The 19,551-nt window shown below is 43.9% G+C and overlaps 6 protein-coding genes and 1 non-coding gene across 7 annotated transcripts; 4 read left to right on the top strand and 3 right to left on the bottom strand.

The window, feature by feature from the left end:
* The first annotated feature begins 327 nt into the window (after positions 1-327).
* On the top strand, positions 328-1,610 carry K450DRAFT_250994 (uncharacterized protein). Its single transcript, XM_051590653.1, has 6 exons — positions 328-565; positions 627-696; positions 791-882; positions 966-1,085; positions 1,154-1,279; positions 1,351-1,610. The coding sequence occupies exons 1-6, from the start codon at positions 445-447 to the stop codon at positions 1,365-1,367; spliced, it is 546 nt and encodes a 181-aa protein (XP_051442639.1). The 5' UTR covers positions 328-444; the 3' UTR covers positions 1,368-1,610.
* K450DRAFT_251000 (uncharacterized protein) lies at positions 1,349-3,386 on the bottom strand. Its single transcript, XM_051590654.1, has 5 exons — positions 3,211-3,386; positions 2,803-3,114; positions 2,056-2,741; positions 1,896-1,986; positions 1,349-1,814 (listed from the first exon to the last, which is right to left on the bottom strand). Exons 1-5 carry the CDS (start codon positions 3,337-3,339, stop codon positions 1,662-1,664), a joined length of 1,371 nt encoding a protein of 456 aa, XP_051442640.1. The 5' UTR covers positions 3,340-3,386; the 3' UTR covers positions 1,349-1,661.
* A 1,464-nt stretch (positions 3,387-4,850) lies between these two features.
* K450DRAFT_200998 (uncharacterized protein) lies at positions 4,851-5,506 on the top strand (the record flags this gene model as incomplete). The annotated part of the gene is made up of 4 exons (XM_051584650.1): positions 4,851-4,928; positions 4,966-5,076; positions 5,189-5,287; positions 5,351-5,506. 4 exons carry the CDS (start codon positions 4,851-4,853, stop codon positions 5,504-5,506), a joined length of 444 nt encoding a protein of 147 aa, XP_051442641.1.
* Positions 5,507-7,071: 1,565 nt separating this feature from the next.
* K450DRAFT_t79 lies at positions 7,072-7,143 on the bottom strand. The gene has a single exon. It is a non-coding gene; the product is annotated as a tRNA-His (tRNA).
* A 1,825-nt stretch (positions 7,144-8,968) lies between these two features.
* On the top strand, positions 8,969-9,211 carry K450DRAFT_177430 (uncharacterized protein; the record flags this gene model as incomplete). The annotated part of the gene is made up of 1 exon (XM_051584263.1): positions 8,969-9,211. A coding segment is annotated over one exon (243 nt), but the record flags the coding sequence as incomplete, so codon positions are not given.
* Positions 9,212-14,057: 4,846 nt separating this feature from the next.
* K450DRAFT_251025 (uncharacterized protein) lies at positions 14,058-14,658 on the top strand. Its single transcript, XM_051590655.1, has one exon. The coding sequence runs from the start codon at positions 14,190-14,192 to the stop codon at positions 14,370-14,372; it is 183 nt and encodes a 60-aa protein (XP_051442643.1). The 5' UTR covers positions 14,058-14,189; the 3' UTR covers positions 14,373-14,658.
* Positions 14,659-17,452: 2,794 nt separating this feature from the next.
* K450DRAFT_273625 (uncharacterized protein) lies at positions 17,453-17,788 on the bottom strand (the record flags this gene model as incomplete). Its single annotated transcript, XM_051593088.1, has 1 exon — positions 17,453-17,788. One exon carries the CDS (start codon positions 17,786-17,788, stop codon positions 17,453-17,455), a length of 336 nt encoding a protein of 111 aa, XP_051442644.1.
* Between the last annotated feature and the right edge of the window lie 1,763 nt (positions 17,789-19,551).

A 19,551-nucleotide genomic window follows, 5' to 3' on the forward strand; every position in this document is an offset into this window, starting at 1 on the left:
TATTAGAATGCCTTAGAAATATGTTTGGAGTTCTAACTCTTTGCGCTACACGTGCTCTAACATATTCCAACTTGAAGGCGCATAATTTTATTGCCATGAACTATACCGATACATTAAACTAGGTCTGATTCATGCTGAGGCACCCATGAGCATGATAAATATGCGCATTTAACAAAATTACGGCTGTCATACATATCGTGCCAAGGATCCAAGATTTATGGCCCTAGCCCTCCAATCCTACACAACTAGCGTCTGTAAAGTCACGAGGTCAAAGCGACACAGCTAAATTTCGGAGCTAAAGCCGCCAGTCGTTGGACGGAATTCTAGCTTCAAACGGTATATTCCCTGTAGCTGTACCTGCAAAGCGCATCATTTATACACCTGGTCCACTGTAACTCTAACGGCCCTAAGAGCTCGTACTGGAAATCTAGCACTTTTGACACAATGAACGAAGGCGGAGATTCTGCTCATGACTTAGCTCAAGTCCGAAAGCTCATAGATGGCATGAACGCATTAGTAAAAAGCCACAGTAAGCTTCAGCAGCAAAAACAAAGTGGTACACAAGGTATACATGAAAAGAAGGATTGTCTCAAGCTTTCTATATTCAAACGTTTTGGATCCATTAGATAGCCCAACTCAGCCGGGCGCTGCAAACTCAGAGACAACTGCAGTAAGCAACGATCAAGAAGTGTCAGCGTATGTATTCAACGGGGGATGAATTCCGGTTCTCAGAAAAGTTCTCAACTTGAACCTATCAGAATTATGGACTGACGCATTTATTCACTATCAGGGACAAAGCTATTGATCCTCTGCCTGGAAATACCATCATCATCGAAGTCGCTCACAACATTTTGAACCGTACACTTTACTTTTCTCTGATGCGCAAGTGTCTTTCATTGCTCCGTGACTTTTCATATTCATTTGAGGACTAAAATTCGATGCTAACAAACCATACACTATTGCAGCGGAAGCGACGATAGAGCCTCTTATTAGTTGGCTGAGAGTTTCATTTGCAGACCCTGCGATATCCGGCATGGTTTTGCAATACAAGGGGTTTGACGGCCTGTGGAAGTGTTTACTAAACAGTGGGTAATCTGTTTGATGGCATATTGACCAATGTTGTATTAGAAAAATGGCTGATCTATGATGATAGGGGATGATTCATTGAAGCGTATACTGAAGCAAGCTCTGAAAGCTGGTTCCATGGTGCAAATGCGAGTTCCACGGGCGCAAGATTTATTGAGTGTAAGTAATAAAAGGAAGCCATCCATGATTGAAGGTGATGAGGGGAGTAGGTTGCAGGGCGGTTTGGGACAAGGACATGATGAATTAACACTACTCTTGCAATAGTCCGGCTATTCCGATAAGCGGTTACTGGACTTGACTAAAGGATAGCATATAGGTGTTGGAAAGATGGTCATTCGATTTGCGTGTGCATACGACCGGATAGCTTATGACAAGTAGTGGACTAGTTGAATGTAGATACTATGGGAAAATACCCATTATATTACCATTGGTTATATGGATAAATAACTTGACAAATAGTGTGGCAAAGAAATATGCCAAAATATATTATCTATAGAGTAGGGTGGGGAATGTTTGGGCTGTCTATAATTCTACTGTGGTTCCGGTGGATGTTTTGTCGATATAAACTGCAGATCTCACAGTTTTGCAAACCTCTTCTTCCCCACGATATGTCTCTGAACATAATCGTTCACAAACACTCCATTTGGATCCAGCTTCTCTTGGACGGTAAGAAAGTCAGAGAACTTTGGATAGGATCTTTCAAGGTCAGATTTTGTTTGTCCGTGGGCCTATCGAAGATGAACATAGTGAGTCACCTTTGAATACCACTAAACTGACCATAGACTTTGCATGCAGTCATTTCTACTCACCTTGGCCCAATGTGGCCGGCCATCCAAGGATCTCATAACATCTTCGTATGCACGCCAGTACTTTTTGTAGGGAACTGGCTTTCCGTAGGGTCTATACGCGGTGAAAAGATACAGTTGAGTACACAATCGTAGATATTCAATATGATACGTTTAAACCTACCTGTACATAATCACTCCAATGTAACATGTCTTGCGTCCATAAGAAGGACTCAACCAAACATCATCGGCATCCACAAATCGGATTTCGACAGGAAAGTGAACTTTGAGGTCCGACGACTGTATGAACTTTTCAATTCTCTTTAGTGCTTCAGGAGCCTTCTCTAGAGGAATGGCCCATTCGTTGACGTATTGAGGGAATAGACAATCAAAGTTAAACACCTTGTAACTGTCATCTACAACGTGTGTTGGTGTTGAATGAACTTTATCGTAAAAAAATCTTGTGAGACTTGGTATCATAGAGGGGCGATATCGCGCAATATTGAGAGCAAATTGGTAAACATGGAATCCAACAAAAGTGTATTTGAACCAGCTGGGCTTGTCTTCGGTAACAGGCTTGGTAGTCCGGTTAGCACGCCAAACGACGCAGTCATCAGTATGAGGATACCACCATACTCGAACATGTTCTGCAGAGTTGATAACAGTGTCCCAGTTTTGTAACACATTGTCGAACTTGTCGGGTTCTTGTTTAGCCTCCAATAAAAAGTCGGGTTCTACTTTCAAAGACATTCTTGTGATGACTCCCAAGCATCCCAAGCTGCACCTGGCTGCTTCAAAAACATCTGGGTTGGAAGAAGGGGAACAGTACAAAATTTCTCCGGTTCCACTGACGATAGTAAGGTCTGTAATCTGAATGAAAACATTAATGCTCTAATCAACTGCTGATTACAAGAATTTTGCTATAGCTTACCATAGTAGGAAGGCTTCCAAACGCTGTACCCGTTCCATGAGATGCGGTGGCCATGACGCCTGCCACGGATTGATCAGAAATTGAGCCCAGATTACTGAGAGCCATACCATTGTTCTTCAACACTTGATGCAAAGTATGCAAGTCCATGCCGGCTTCAACTGTAATAATGCCTTTCTCACGGTTGACAGCTAGGACTCGATTGAGCTTGTGTATGCTGATCATATAATCATTGGTGAGAGCAAGGTCAGAAGGAGAATGACCAGAACCAACGACTTTGATATGTTTTTTGTTTTGGACGGCGAGTCGTACAATCTATAATAAAAGAAGGAAAGGGATTAACATGGCATGACCTTTGGAAATGTTCAGTGCGAATCCCGGATGTTCAACGTCAATTCCACCAAATATTACCTCTGAGACCTCTTCTTCGGTTGAAGGCTCGAAATATAACTCTGGGCTGCAGCCAAAAGTATTTGCCCAGTTTCTAAACTGATGGTTATCTTTTGCGATGGCCTTCAATTCTGGTGCCAAGTTTTCCATTGCGATCGTTGCGGAATCTCAAGGCTAAAAGGAATAGAGTTTTTTTTTTGTCATCTATCAGATTTTTTTTTCTTTCAATGTTTTACTGGTTGCCATTTTTATCCTTCGGAGATTCTCAATCATCGACTGAACAGCATGAGGTCCGATGAATCCGTCACTTTTGGAACTGCGGTAAAGATCGAAGATGTATTAATTAAGGTACTCCTTCGAAACTTTTTCATCGATCGTGATCTGTTCATGCATTGCTTTTGTTTGGTAAAATGTCATTGATCACCCAGCCATCGGATAAATAATGACACGGGTTGGCGCCACTATGACAGTTGAGTGAGATCAAATGGCGCACAGTGGTGATCATTGCTCTACTTTTAATACCCTTTAATCTCACGCACAAAGCAAGCGTCGATCGACTCTTCGAGTTTTTTGGAGCAAGGTGGACATGAACTTTGCAATGAACTAAAGGTCTTATGTGGATTTCTTATCTTCAACTACGGTCTTTACATCTTTGATGATTGCCTGGAATACATCGATTCCGATAACATTATAGCGTTTTCGCATACCTTGCCGTCATGAGTGCTGTTGCAATGTGTACCTCCGTAATACACCCTAAGTTTGAACAAAAGCATAAAGCCGTAAGTAACAGACGGCATTTCTGATAATCATTGGCATATAACTAATATAAAGTTTAGTATAGAAGTAAGCCGTTTCCAGTGATTGCTGCCATAACCGTAAGCTGTTGCTTTAATTTTGACCGAAAAAGTGAGCTATACCACAGTTTAGTATCGTATCTACTAGATCAGAGAAATTTTAAGACACATGCTGTAATTCAAGCTGCCATTCTCCAAAAACCGATATTTTCTTTCTCAGTTTGCCGATTTGATTTGATTCGATATGATTGGAGTCGACTTTATCTGGTACGGTCTAGCATCTATAAGACATAGTTTGAACGAAGGCAGGGAGCTGATGACATTTCTCTCCCGCTGTAGCTGTTTTTTGGGCTATTAATGCTCTTGTGTTAAGACTTTTAAAATTGAGAAGCAGATAAATTCGTTCTGCTTGGTAGCATTACTAGTCGTCATAACGTATTGCACGAGAGTCTTTGAGTCAAACTACTGAAAATTTCAAAGTTACAGCGGTTGCCTTGCATACTGACAAGTGATCGGATAATTCGATTCTATCGATGATGCTAATCTTTAAACACTGGCCCTCTTGTCAACCGTCTATTCTGCAGCTGATGTACCTGCATGGTATTATTGAACAGCTCCGTCAGTAAGGCCACGGTACCCGCAATTTTTGTGAGTGAACACTTGAAGAATGCAAGCAGACGTGAATAATATAAGCTGAAACAGATCAAACAATAGGAATTTATATGTCTTACAGGGCCTTGGTTGTACTTCTTGTGTGTGGCATTTTTTTTTTCAAAAAAAATAACTTTAGTTCAGTCACGGCGAAGTTGTGAACCACAAATTACAGCACAAAGATGTTTACACCCCGCCACGCCTTTCCTTGCTAGTATGGATGCTTCTGCTGCTAAGCCGATTGCTATAGAAATTAGCAATCAATTGAGTGCTACAACAGCTATCAATAGAGCAGTAAGTAAAATATGATGAATCATTTTTTCGACTTCAGTCATGTAACATGTTGTCTACTCCAACTCTCTCAAAAAAGTTGTCCAATGCTGACAAGGCCATTACTGAAAACCAAGGTGAACTCTCAAAGGCACAAACTGCGTATATCAAAGTACGTTATCTTCATAAGAAAGAGTAGTGAATGTAGAATCAGATATGGAAGCAAGGCATTAGAGTCATGAAGTTACAGGGCCGCTGACTTACGCTTATATTATTTCTTTCAGACTCGCGAGGAGAACCAGGGAATTAATGCCATCCTGGACGATATTAAGCAACAGTCCTTAGAGCTAGAAAAAACATTTGAACAAATTGACCAACTGGAGGTACGTTATCCCGGTGTGTAAGAGGATCAGCTAATGAAAGTAGGATATTGACGAGCCTTTTAGATGTTTGTCAATCACGTCAAGGATACCTTCAATCAAGTGGCTGACTGCGTGGGATCGATGGAAAAGAGCGTTCTGGCCAACAGTGGCTTATCTGTAGGATCCATACCGATGTCTTTTAAATTTGTGAGCGTCTTTGGGACTGGAGCTAGTGGTTAGCTTGCATACTAACACGTTTTATTCTACAGCTGTCTGGTCGCCCAACCGTAGTGGAGGCTCATACATATTTTCCACCACCCAGAGAGGTAGACATAGTATCTACCTCAACATTTTTTCCATCTACAAAGGAATAAGGTGTGTTGGATGGCGTTCCTTGTCGCCGATACTGCTGTCAATGGAGGAGAGAAAAAAACTCTCGCACGAGTTTAGTTCAGTAGGACCCGCAATCGATTCATACAGCCGAATAATACCTCAAATGCCCTCTCGCCCAGCCTAACGGACTATACAAGCTTGTTTTCCAATTTTTTCAATTCATTTTGATTGGTCCTTCTACTGTTCTCCTCGTCGTACTAATTTACAATGACGGCAGCGAAGATGTATACAGTGCGGACGCCGATCGTACACTCAATACCCGACGATGGCTTCGACGTCGTAGATTTCCGCTGGCATCCATCGTTTAACCTCTATCATTTCTAAACCAACGTCCCATAATCGACTCTCTTTGGATATGCATATCAGTTAAGGACGCATAGCAGCTTTGGAATTGTATGGCAGGGCTTTTCCGTTGTAAGGAGTAATAGCATCAGCAAAGAGGTGATAGCGATTTCCGACTGGGACCGAAGGAACAGATGTAGTCAATATTCTCATTTACAATAAAGCTACGCACAAGGTGTCATGCGCCATGCATCTATGGTGGACTACGTTTACCTGATTGTGACAGTCAAAGTAAGCTCATCCATTTTACTTTGGCGATATTGTGAAGCAATATGCCCTAGCCATTACAGGAGAGAAGTTTGTCATGACTTTTTACCGACGCCATCCTCTATTCTTTTCACTTGTCAGTATACAAAGGAAAAAGTTAACAAAATATATTCCAGTCATTTCAATACTGTGAGCGAGATTTTACAAGAAGGGTCCGAACGCCCTAAAATGACTTAAAGGACTTCTAAATTATAACTGGATACCATCTAGGGATATTTTCTCAAATAACATCTTCAATTGCTAGAACAGCATCTGCCCTCCCAACGCTGTTCTGAAAGACAAGTAGGATTTTTTCACAATAACCACTCTGTCACTACGTCTTTACAACAACAACCGTCATTAATAAATGGTTAGCCTGACATCGCGTATAACATTCAGGTTTCAGCACGTTGGCAAAGCATCTTGGAGTAGGTTACCGTTTTGCTAGTCAAATAGTATGGCCGACTGTAAAATAACCTTCGGTGCTTTTCGAGTTTGTATCAGCACCAAAGGTTGCCTGGAACAAAGTAGGCGAATGCGTTGCGGCATGGGTGCGGGATTAGCGTAGCTCGCTCTTTAATCGGCAATCAGATAGCGAGCTTGGTAGTAATCCCTAATCCAACTCGGAGTATTCACAGGTTAATTCGAAGCTTCGTTCGTGTTGGTTCTTACTGCTTACGTGGCTACAAAAGCATTGTTGCGGCAAAAAGGGTCTGCATGGCAGACGAAAATACAAAGAATGATTGGAAGGTTAACATAAAAAGAACTGGTTAGGAGAATCGGTGTTTGAACCTATCTCAAAATATCAAAAATATATGACAATGTGCCATGACCTGGAATCGAACCAGGGTCTTCTCGGCCACAACGAGAGATAATGACCACTATACTATCATGGCAGCTGATAATTTGTGGTCCGCGGTAATTTTTATCTTTAGTTAAATACGTTAAACTGGAAGTTCTTCCCATCTATTCTTCGTTTGCTCTCTGTCCCTTTTTCTGTAAGGATTGCTATACGTTATTTATACTACATTTTACTAAACATCTAACCATCTGGTTCTCGTCTCATCATGCGTATCGCTTTGTGATGTTTTGTTCTATGATATATATATCGGTTGGAGATATGCGTCGGGTTATATGCGTAGGGTATATGGGTTGTTATTAAAACACATTAACGGAGTTTGAATTATACCACTTGATTGTCTGGTAAAGTATCGTGTTTCAATGTCTTGGGTGGTATCCTCCTGGGTATCTTTGTGCTGGGTACAAAGTGTCTTTTAGGTGTCCCTCCTAGTTTTGTTTCTTTAGGTGTAACGGTTGTGACGTCTACTTCTGTCGTCTGGCTGACGACAAATTGTTAGGCAGCTGAGAGACAATTCTCTCAGTTGACTCTCATGAACACCCAATAGACCTTAAACACCTTCCGTGACTATTTTCCGGAGAACAGCCATTAGGAATAGAGTTCCATTCAATAAAATACACACTTCTTTACCTTATTATCGTTTCAGATTCTTAATATAGCAGTTACCTTATTATCCCTTTGTGTCACTTTTATCTCGAATTCATTGAACTGTTCAGTCCGGTTCCCTGTCTATTACTCTCCCAAGCTACCTTTTTTTTATTTATCTCTTTTATTTGTTCAATCCCCTACCTAGCTCCCTGTCAATTTGGTGCAGGTATGTGGAATTTGCCTTTTTATATCTAAAAGACGTTTGCTAGGCCATATTTAATTACGACATTTGGGTTACCCTAAAAAATACTGCCACAGGCGAAACCTTGGCCCAGAAGTTAGCTACAGACAAGAAGATGCAAGGAAGTTCATTAGCCAAGTGCGTTACATCCATCGTCCAAAGCCCAGGAACGTTCGTTTTAACGCACCTGCCATTCCCTCCTCCAGCACGCCAATGGAGGTAAATGAGGTGAATGAGTCCAATGTTTGGGACGCCGACAGTGACTGGTCTGCCGACGAGTGGTCTGAGTCCAAGTCGTCACAGGAGAGTAACTCCACTGAACTCATCGACCACCAAGACGAAGAAGAAAGCGTAGATCAGGACCTTACTTCCTTGTTGGCACATTCTGCTGTGAAGTATGACGTCACCATAAATAGCATGACACATGAGGCCACCATGGATTCAGGGTGTGCCATCAATATCATCGGAAGTAATATCGCAAAAGAGTGGGAATCCCTGTCACCAAATCCCCCCCCCCAGTGGTATTGAGGGGATTGACCAGCAATATCACCACCATTGGTTTGATCAAAAAACTCCCAATTCGTATAGGCGGAACCCTCTACCCTGACTCTGTCCTTGTACAAAACGAAGACCCTTTATTAAGCAATGCGTGGATGGTGAAGCACAAAGCCTATCCAATCCCCTACTCGAAAAAGCTCATTGTCGAAAATGACGCTGAAGGCTTAAAGTCTACCCTGTGTAGGTAGTAGCAAAAATGCAGTCACTACGTTATCAGATGCATGCTGTGTATCTCTGTGAAATTTACTGGACCCCCAGATGTGGCCAAACTACAACTCGCCCAGACAGAAGTCAAGTTTGTGAGTCTTCCTTTCGATGATCCTGAATTGGACACACTGCAGCTCAACAAAGCAACTGAGAACACACCCTTGGTACTAGTGGAATTGCTACAAGACATGGATGCCGTATTCATGGAAACCAGCGGGTTGGGGAGAACTGCTAAAATAGAGCACTCCATTGATACCGGCGATCCGATCCTATACGGAACAAGCCGTACCGTTTGAGCCTACCAGAGGATAAGGCTCTGCAAGAAACACTGAAAAAGCATATGTACAAGAAGTTGATACGTCCTGGCAACCCCGATTGGACCTCTCCCATTTTCTTCCGGCCGAAAGGCGATGGAACATTCCGCCCAGTTCATAACTTTGTCAAGCTCAACAAGGCAACCCGGAAGGACCACTATCCGTTGCCTAAATCGACGAAATCCGGGATGAACTAAATGATTGTAAATATTTCTCAACCTTGGATGCAGCCAGTGGATTTTTTCAGATCCCGATGTATGAAAGGTCCATTGGAAAAGCAGGTTTCGCCTGTAAATACGGAACCTACGAATACCTAGTGATGCCCATGGGATTGAAAAATGCACCAGCGACCTTTCAGAGGTTGATGAACGATGTGCTGCGTAACTGTTTGGGTCGCCACGCTTTGGTTTACGTTGACGATATCATCGTTTTCTCCTAGACTCTTGTACACCTCCAGGAAGTTTTAGCCGCCCTTCTTGATGCAGGCATCACTTTGAAAAAGGCCAAGTGCAAGAATGGGGCCACTCACATTGACTTTCTCGGCCACCATGTCAGTGGAAATGGTTTGAAACCTCAGGTGAGCAAAGTTCAAAAACTGCGTGAAATGCGAGACCCACTGAATGCGTCTGAAGTAAAGTCATTTGTGGGATTCGCCGGATATTATCGAAGATACATTCCCAATGCTCTCGGATTGCCGAACCACTGGTTGCATTGACCCGAAAGAATGTGCAGTGGACCTTTGGAGAAGCCGAACAGGCAGCCTGTCGTCAACTAAGACGTATTCTCTCGAGCGCCCCCTTGTTAGCGCATTTCAACCCAGAGGAAACGCAAATCCTCACAACAGATGCCTCGATGACTGGACTAGGGGCGATCCTATCTCAAAGCCCAGATGGCACCGGTGAGAACGAACGAGTGATACCTTATGCCAGCAAGTCGATCATCGGCCCAGCCAAGAATTACTCCGCCACGAAGCTAGAGCGATGGCCGTAGTATGGGCATGCGAGCTATTTCGACACTGTCTGGTGGACGTCCTTTTAAATAGTATACAGACCATGCTGCCCTGCCGTACATCTTCAACGACCCCAAACCAAAGGGTCAACTCGCTCGATGGGTCGAAAGGCTTTCAATCTTCGACTTTGAAGCCAGTTACAGAAGAGGCCAAGACAATGCCGCGGACGCATTGTCTCGCCTCTTATAAAAAATACAACACTAGACAGCCGTCCCCCTACCGTCAGTTTAAAGGGGGAGGAGCGCGCTCATAAAAGTTCGCAAAGAAAAAAATCAAAGAAAAGCAATAACAGCAAAATACGAAAAACATCGAAAAATCAAGTAACACAAAAAAAAATAAAAAATATGCAACCTTTAGAATCAGTACATCATCAGATCAGTAACTAAATCAAATCAAATCAAATCAATACCAACATTCACACACAAAAACATAAAAACAAAAATGGATTTTACTTGGTACTTAGTCCTCCACGACTACCTAAAGCACCACAATTACCCGCACGCGTCCACTAAAGAAATCCGACAGCGTATACGAAACAGCAGCCGACGCTACTATGCTGCAGGACAACGATTGTACTTGAAATCCGATTCCCCAACCTCTATAGAAGTGTTACACTCGGCCAACCTCCGAGACACTGTCATCAAGATACACGAAGAAGGCCACTTTGGAACTAAGAACACATACCTCAGAACCAAACTACAGTTCTACGCCGAACACTTATACGAAACATATCAAGAAATCGTTAATTCATGCGACGTATGCCAAAAACGTGCAAGACCTGCCTTCAGAAGGACCGTGCCCGCACAGCTGACAAGGCAGCCCAAACAACCTTTTGAAAACATAGGAGTAGACGCAGTGGGACCACTCCCTGTCACCAAAGCCGGAAACCGCTACCTCTTAGTAGCAATTGACCTTCTAACCCGTTGGCCAATTGCCGCCGCGGTCCCGGACATAACGGCCGAGTCCACGGTAACTTTCCCCATGGACCACGTAGTTTGCCACCATGGAGTGCCCAATAGAATCATCAGTGACCGGGGAAGCAACTTCACGGCCAGGCATACAAAATCTTTCTTCGAAAAGCTGCATACCAGATGGAAACATAGCACCGCGGCTCGACTACAAACCAACGGCATGGTAGAGAGGATGAACCAAACACTGACTCAGACCATTGCCAAGTTGTCCTTAGCCACCGAAGATGCTTCCGGAATGGCCATAGAATGGGACATGGTGGTCAAGAAAGCGCTGATGGCCATCCGCACCATGCCCAACAAAACCACTGGCTACACAGCAGCCAAACTGTTATACGGAAGAGAGCTCCGCACACCCTCTGCTTGGGTACCAGATGAAAGCGAATGGATCGAAGGAGACGCCCCAGGAGAAGCAGAAACTCGCATGCACGTCATCCGTAACCACCTCAAGGAGTCGAGAGAGGAAGCTATAACTCGAAGTGAGGAGGAAGCTCGACGACGCAAGATACGTTATGACAAAACAATCTACATGCGATCCTATGAAGCCGGTTCCAAAGTTTTGTTGTTAGTGTCGGAAAAAGCGCACAAGTTCGCGGCTTTATGGGAAGGACCTTACACCATAGAGCGTGCTTTCCCCCAACGGAAACTTCCTCTTATATGGTTATGACCATAATCCGGTACATGGAGAAAGACTCAGGGAATACATCGATCGAGACAATTTGATTCCAGAAGTCGGCTCACAACGACACGCTCAGAACATTGTTTATCAGAGATGGAGAGAACCCAACCGCGACATTTAAGTCTCCAGCACACCCCATTACACCGACCCCATCTTTCTCCATTCGGGTTTTTTCTTTCTTTCCCTTATATATTTCTTTTCGGTACCTTTCTTTCTCTTCTATTGGATTCTTTTATATATTATCCCTTTATGTCACTTTTATCTCGAATTCATTGAACTGTTTCAGTCCGGTTCATTGTCTATTGCTCTCCCAAGCTACCTTTGTTTTATTTCCTCTCTTTTATTTGTTCAATCCGCTACCTAGCTCCCTGTCAAAATTGTCGGATCTCAGCTTCTGTAGAGTCCGAACTGTATTCTTGCAATAATCTTCTGAGTCTATTCTTCGCCTCTAGTATATGCTACTAGTGATTATTTTGCAATCCAGGTTACTCCTTGAGAAATAGACTGTAAAACTTGTGTTTTTCAATATTGATCTTTATTGCTATCAATTGCTCTACTACTTATACTTGTTTGTTATCGATGTACATGACTAATGGTCTGTACAAGTTAAGTTAGGGAGTTATCTAGTAAGTGTGCGATTTGACTTAGATACGTTTAGTTGGTCTTGGCTTGGTTTAGCGTTGCTGAGAGATGAACTTATCCTCGGTGTAGTTTATCGACTAGGTCTGCTCGTAGGTGGAATGGTACATACGGGGATAAAGTGCCGTCCCGATGTTTTCTGAATAGTTCATTTTCTTCGTCTGCAATAAAGTGTTGTGCTTCACTGGTCACTTTGTTTCGTAGTTCTTCTGGGCAATCGGTGGGTATTTGTCCGGTACGCAGGTATTGGTATACATATAGTGGCCAGTCAGAGTAGTCTGTTCCGAATATCGGTGCAACATAAGCACTATCGTGGTCCGGTCGTCTTGATAGGGCATTGGGTACGATGTTATTCCTGCCCTCCTTGTAGTGGAACGTTATATCGTAGTGTTGGATTTCTTCAGCCCATCTCTGTAGTCTATTAGCTACACGTTTTTGTTCTGGAATGTATGTAAGTGGCTTGTGGTCTGTGTATAGGTCAATATGTAGACCTATGTTCTCGTATCAGTTTATTCTTTACCCCTAGTGCTCTACTAGTGATTACTTCGCAATCTAGGTTCCTTGTCAATAAACTATACTTCTTCAGTAAATGCTTTGGTACTTGAATACTGATCTTTATTACTATCATTTGCTCTACCATTTATACTTGTTCATTATCGATATACATGACTAATGATTCGTACAGGTCAAGTTAGTGAGTGGCTTCGTATTCTACGATCTGACTTAGATATCCATTAGTTGGCCATGGCATTGTTTAGCGTGAATACGGCTTGTTCCAGGAACATGTCCCATTTTGAAGTGGAGCCGGCAACCAATTTCGTGACTATAGATCCTAGAGTACCGTTGTACCTTTCTGTCTTGCCGTTAGTTCTGGGATGATATGCGGACGATTTCAAGTGTTTGACTTTTTGTAATTGTAGGTACTCCGCCAACGTGCCTGCTAGGAAGTTGGTTCCTCTATCGGTGACGATTTCGTCTGGACATCCGAATTTCATCACAATTTCTTCGTAGATGAAGTTAGCGACTGCTTGTTCCGTCGCTTTGGGTACTGCTTTTGCGATTCCCCAATCGGTAGCGTGGTCGATGGCCGTGACTATCCAGCGGTTTCCATTTCGTGTGGTTGGTAGTCGTCCAATAAAATCCAGTCCCCATCTAGAAAAGGGTCGTTGGGCAACTGGCAATGGGTGAAGTACTTCCAGTTCTTGATTGGTGCTAGGTCGTAGACCTTCCACGTAACAATGCCATTGTTGTAATGCGGTGACAATGGCTAGGAATTCTCGTTCATTTGCGGCATAGTTTCTGGCGGCTGCTTTCAACTTTTGACTGAAATATGCTACTGGGCGCATTACCTTGGGATCTTCCTCACTTGGCTGTTGAAGTACGGCCCCTATAGCGAAATCTGAGGCGTCCGTTTCGATCACAATCGGTTTGGTAGCGTCATACATTTTCAGCACTGGTGCCGACACGAGCTTGGTCTTGAGTTCCTGGAATGCTTCTTCGCATTGTGGTGACCAGTCCAACTTATCCGACTTCTTCGGTTTTCCTTCTGTCAGGCGGTGTAGAGGTGTAGCGATTTGGGCGAAGTCGCGAATGAACCGTCGGTAATATGAAGCCATTCCAGTGAATTGACGTACTTCTGTCACTGTTGTCGGTCGCGGCCACTCATGGATCGACCTTGTCTTTTTGGGGTCAACTTTTAAACCGTCTGCCGAAATACGATGACCAACATATTCGATCTCGGCAAGGCCGAATTCTGATTACTTGGGGTTAGCATACAATTGGTGGGTTCGTAAAGTTTCTAGTACTTGAGAGACGTGTTCCTGATGTTCTTCCATGCTTTCGCTGTAGATTAGGATATCATCCAGATATACCACGACGAAATGGTCGAGGTATTCCTTCAACACTTGGTTCATCATCTTTTGGAAGGCGGACGGGGCGTTACAGAGTCCAAAAGGCATTACCAAGAACTCGTATTGGCCGTATCTGGTGTTGAATGCGGTCTTTGGTACATCGTCAGGTTCGACCCGCATCTGCCAGTATCCGCTCTTAAGATCGATTTTTGAGAACACACGGGCTTTACCTAGTCTGTCGAAAGACTCGTCAATGCGTGGTAGCGGATACTTGTTACGGACGGTGAGTTTCTTTAATGCGCGGAAATCCACACATAACCTTAGACTGCCATCTTTCTTTCGTACGAATATGACAGGTGAACTCCATGGTGATTCCAAAGGTTGAATCATGCCTTTGTCTAAAAGATCTTCCAACCCGCATTTTGATTTTGCGATCCTCGACGATATATAATATCAAAATCGTAATCTACAAGTTTGATAAGTCCACGGACAATACGAAATGGAGCATCTTCCTTCAGTTTAAACAATACCGCAAGGCATGGTGATCCGTATATACAGTGAACCTGCTTCCCAAAAGATAGTTCCGAAAGAAATTGATGAAGTAAACCACAGCCAAGAACTCGCACTCATAGGTTGACCACTTGCGTTCTGCATCAGTAAGAGTTCGGCGATAACTCAGTTCAACATTAGTCAACGGTATATAAATCCTGAGCTCCTAATGAAAGGGAAACAGCCTGTGAAACAACGGAAGAAATGATCACCTGCTGCCGTGGTTCAAGTACCTCTTAATAATTTGGATATCTGGGAATTCTTGAGTAAGGCTCCAGCCCCTTTGTCATATGGACATTGGATCGTAATGGACCCAACAGCCGCGAAGCTAGTCCAAGGCGAAACTTGTTTTTAAGAAGCAACATTGGAAAGAACTGACACGGGATGTTCAAGGTCATGTAAATTTCGTAGATGACGTACAAGTCAACCAAGAGGAAGACCCCCTCAAGTGCCTTTGAAAATTCCGACGACTATTTGTTCGGCTACCGAAGACGATGACGAATCTCTGGTCCAACATGATTATGACTTAGGTACTCTAAAGGACAGTTCACCCTTCGTTATCCCTATTGACATCGGTGGCCACCCGCTCAACGCCGTTCTTGACACTGGTGCTTCCGTCTCCGTCATCAGTACCGCACTTGCTGCAAAGCTAGGGTTACAAGCGATATGCGACAGTCTGTCCTTAAATGGGTTGCTTCCAGTAAAGCAAAAAGCCGGCCGAGTGTGTCCTAACGTAAATATCTCTGTCGCTGGACATCGCCGCCCAGAGCACTTCGTCCTACAGAAGCGTGATAGCGACCTCTTCTATTGGGAATGACGTTTATCAAGGCTTACGATATACAATTTATACCCGAATCAAACCAAGTCTTGTTGCCCACTAGGAATGGACTGATTGCTGTACCTGCGATCGACGATACTCATGTTAATCATGCCAACGATGTGTTTATGGTCTCGGCGTCATTGATGCCCACTAGTACCTCACCTTCCTTCGAGGAGAAAGTATTTGAACTGGTAGTTACTGACGATGTTGCCGACATCATAGAAGAGCACAAGGACGTGTTCTTCGAGCACTCTGGTCCGGGTAGAGTCGACATTGCGGAGCACGAGATAACGACCAGCACAGAAAAGCCGATTCGCAGTGTCCCCTACAGGTTAGGGTGGCACGAAGAAAACGCGCTCAAGGACGAGTTGGAGAAGATGCTCAGCCTAGGGATAATCAGATCGTCGAAAGGGAAGTGGACCTCGCCGACACTTTTTGTCAAGAAAAAGTATGTTTCCCTGAGACCCGTGATAGATTTCCGTAAGCTGAATAGTGTCACCGTCAAGGACGCTTACACGTTGCCCATCATTGACGAGCTCCTGGACTCTGTGGGAGGAGCGAAATACTTTTCGACACTTGACGCTGCCAATGGGTTTTAGCAAATCCCTATGGAAGAGTCTTCGGTCGAGAAGACGGGATTTGTAACGAAGTTTGAGACCTATGAGTTCCTAATGATGCCATTTGGTCTGACCTCGGCACCGGCAACCTTCCAGCGGATGATGAACTCCGTTTTGGCTGGCCTTATGGGACGTTGTGTGTTTGTCTTTGTCGACGACATTTTGATTTTCTCTCCCAACGTTCCCTTTCTTTGGGAGAAACCGCAGCAGCTCGCGTTCTCCTCTCTCAAGATGTCGTTGACTTCCCCACCGGTCTTAACATATGTCGATTTTGATCAAGTGCAGATCTTGACCACCGATGCTTCGTATTCTGGTGTTGGAGCGATTTTGTCGCAGTCTCCGGACGGAACCAAGAAGGGTGAGATAGTTGTAGCTTATGCTTCGCGTGGTCTGCATGGAGCTGAGATCAATCGCAGTAAAAAAAGACAGAAAAACGAGAATAAAAGGAAGAACCTCCCAGTTTAACGTACCTAACTAAGGAACAAGATTACCGCGGACCACACTCTACGCAGTAACGCATTTAGAGGCTTTGGCCGTCGTCTGGGCTTTCCGACATTTCCGCCACCATTCATCCGGACGAAAATGTAGCATTTAGAAGAACCACGCAGCCTTACCGTTCGTTTTCAACCAAGATGACAAGCAAAACTGGGATAAGAAAGTACACTGTGTACGTCAACCGGAATCCTCATCAAGCAGAACGCCAGCCTCCGGTGCGAACAGCATACCTGTGAATAATCGTCCACCTAGAGAAAACCGTACGTTTGTTCGTACCTAAGATTTTGGCACCAAGAGCGAAAAGAGCGCCTCCAAGAAAACTGGCCGTCGAACCAGTAGAAACCCCAATCTGGCAAGCCCTTTTGTCTACACAAGCTCCTATATCCTATGGACAGTGGATGAAAGTGGATGAGAAAGCTAGGACTGATATGCAAGATGGACTTGAATGCAACTCTCCAGGGTGGAAACTCTTTGCGCTTCTCTGCGGTTGTTGAAAACCGGCCTGTCCGGTACTTGACTTTCGGGTTTAACAGATTAAATTGGAATTAAAGATTCTCTTGTTTATTACTTGGGGGTTCTTCGCTATCAATTTCAATATGCTCTTCAAAAAAAATATGTCTTGATACAGTCTTATAAAGTTCACTACTAATTGTCTTGCTGTGCGATACCGTTGATCTTTTTCCTCTTGTGAGGGTTTGCGCTTTCTTCAAAGGGTGCTTCTACGTACTGCCTTTGCAATCGATATTCTTCTTTTAGCTCCTCTGGTAGGAGCTTTTGCACTATTCCCTCGATTTCGATAACTTCTTGTTCTTTTAGCGAGGGTTCGCACTAGGGTCTGGTATATGCGTTCGCACAACCTGTTCAACTAGGGTTGATAAGCGGTCGTTGTGATGTGCTTGCACTGAATCGTCGCTAGAAAGTCCTTGACATACCCAGAAGTGAAGTTCGATCCGCCATCCGTCAGCAAGTATTGCGACATTCCGTCCCCTACAAACTGGCTCGTTGAATAAGAGATTGATAGTCGTACGACAGTCGATAGACGGCGCAGGTGGAGTCAGTGGCCGTTTGGTCAGGTAATCGACTGCAACCAAACTTCCAAATGAATAGGAAAGAAGTTTGCCTCCGTAAGCTTTACGCTTTTGACGCATAAGTGATCACTTTTCTGTTTCTGGGCTACCATCCGGCGCTTCGTCCTCTTAAACGGCATCTGAAATTGGTATGGAATGTAAACTGGTATCTGGCGTGTACGGCTCGTGTGATGGTAGGCCGTTGTCGGCTACCCAACGTGCTCTGGAGGTGGCAGGCCATTAAAACATTGTGTCGATTGAGTAAGGATGAATTTTTCGCAACTTTCGACTGGTACCTTGGAGTCGTAAGTTTTTCCAGGAGATGTTCGCGCTTGTATACATAGGGTTTCGTCGTTTTTGTCGATTACGACATGAGGACGCATACAATTAGCTTCCAGATCAAGATTGATTCCTTTCTTATGCACACGCGACCTACATATACCGTGTTTGTCGACGAGAGATTCACCAGTGATCCAAGGTTGCTTACCGAGAGGAATTCTGAGGAGTTCGCGGAGGTTGGACCTGTATTGGTTTTGGCATGGGGATCGATAACCACGTGTGTATATGCAAGGAAATCAAAGAAATCCAACTGGGATTTGTCCTTGGATGGTGGTTGCCAAAAATCACTTTAGTCTTTTGTTCTAGAAGCTCAAACATGATTTAGGAGAGCCGTATGCTCTTTGTGCTCTTGTAGACCTTCTGCAGATGACAGACTCGTATTCCGTCGATACACTGTTTTACAGGCTTGCTACAACGAGAGCCCAGTCGAACCAGCCGTACTCATCGGACACCCCGTTATAGCCCAACTCTATTCCAAATAATCATTCGGAGGGCACCATTAGACTGGCACAGGAGTATTGTCGCAGACAAAAGTCTGAAGAACCAGTTCCTGCAAATGTAATCACAGACCAGGAAGAAATATATAGAGAAAACCAATCTTCGGGTGGGATGACGATAGCTTGGTACACAATATATCTTACTGAGATATAGATGCTTGCCAGTGTCGTACGATGAATACCCAGCGAGGCAGGGGGATGCAGAGGTATTAGGATGAGGAAAAAAATGGGAATCTTAAGGTGGCAAAATGCAAGGTTCTAGAGGTTAGGGATATGCAATGGGCCTTGAGATGGAGAACTAATTAAAGGTTGGACTGAGCCAAAAATTGAATTAAGGCTTAATGGACAAGACATTACATTTATTATGGAAGAGTGGTGTCGTTAGAAATTTTCTTCTAGTATGCACAATGGTGGATCGTTTTTGGGGCAGCGCCGACACCCCCAGGCAGCCAATGGACCTTCCAATGGCTTACGTAGAACCAGGCAACTTCATTAGCCACCGTTCCACTGGCAATTTTCCTTGCCACCGAATTTTTTTCCTGGTTATATAAAATGCAAGTGACATGGCACATCGTGGTTTCGCCAAATGTGGGGCAAAATGAATTTTGAGAATGTGACATTGGTCAAGCATTCTCTGGAAGAAGAATTGAATTGACCACAATCCACCGGCTGCGGCAAAGGTCAGATCGTTATTGAAGAAAGAAGGAGGAGATTGGCATATCCAACAAGTATTCATAGAAAAGAGTTCGGGTTCGGCTCTTTGATTCCCAACTCTACTACCCCTGCGACAATGAGTTGTCTGTTCTGTTAGCAACAATCATATAGTCTTATGTTCAAGCTAAAAAAACTTAAGTCAAGCAACATAAATTTTCTTGCCATATTGCAGTAGGTAATTCAGTCCGAATTACTCACTTTCTTGAACCCACCTGTTTACTCAATTGACTGCGCATGATTCTTACACTTTGCATCACAGAACAGAGCTACAATATTCAGTTCAAAAAAAATTGC

Source organism: Umbelopsis ramanniana, assembly GCF_025399195.1.
Source record: "Umbelopsis ramanniana AG unplaced genomic scaffold K450scaffold_47, whole genome shotgun sequence".
In the NCBI taxonomy this organism is placed as follows: domain Eukaryota; kingdom Fungi; phylum Mucoromycota; class Umbelopsidomycetes; order Umbelopsidales; family Umbelopsidaceae; genus Umbelopsis; species Umbelopsis ramanniana.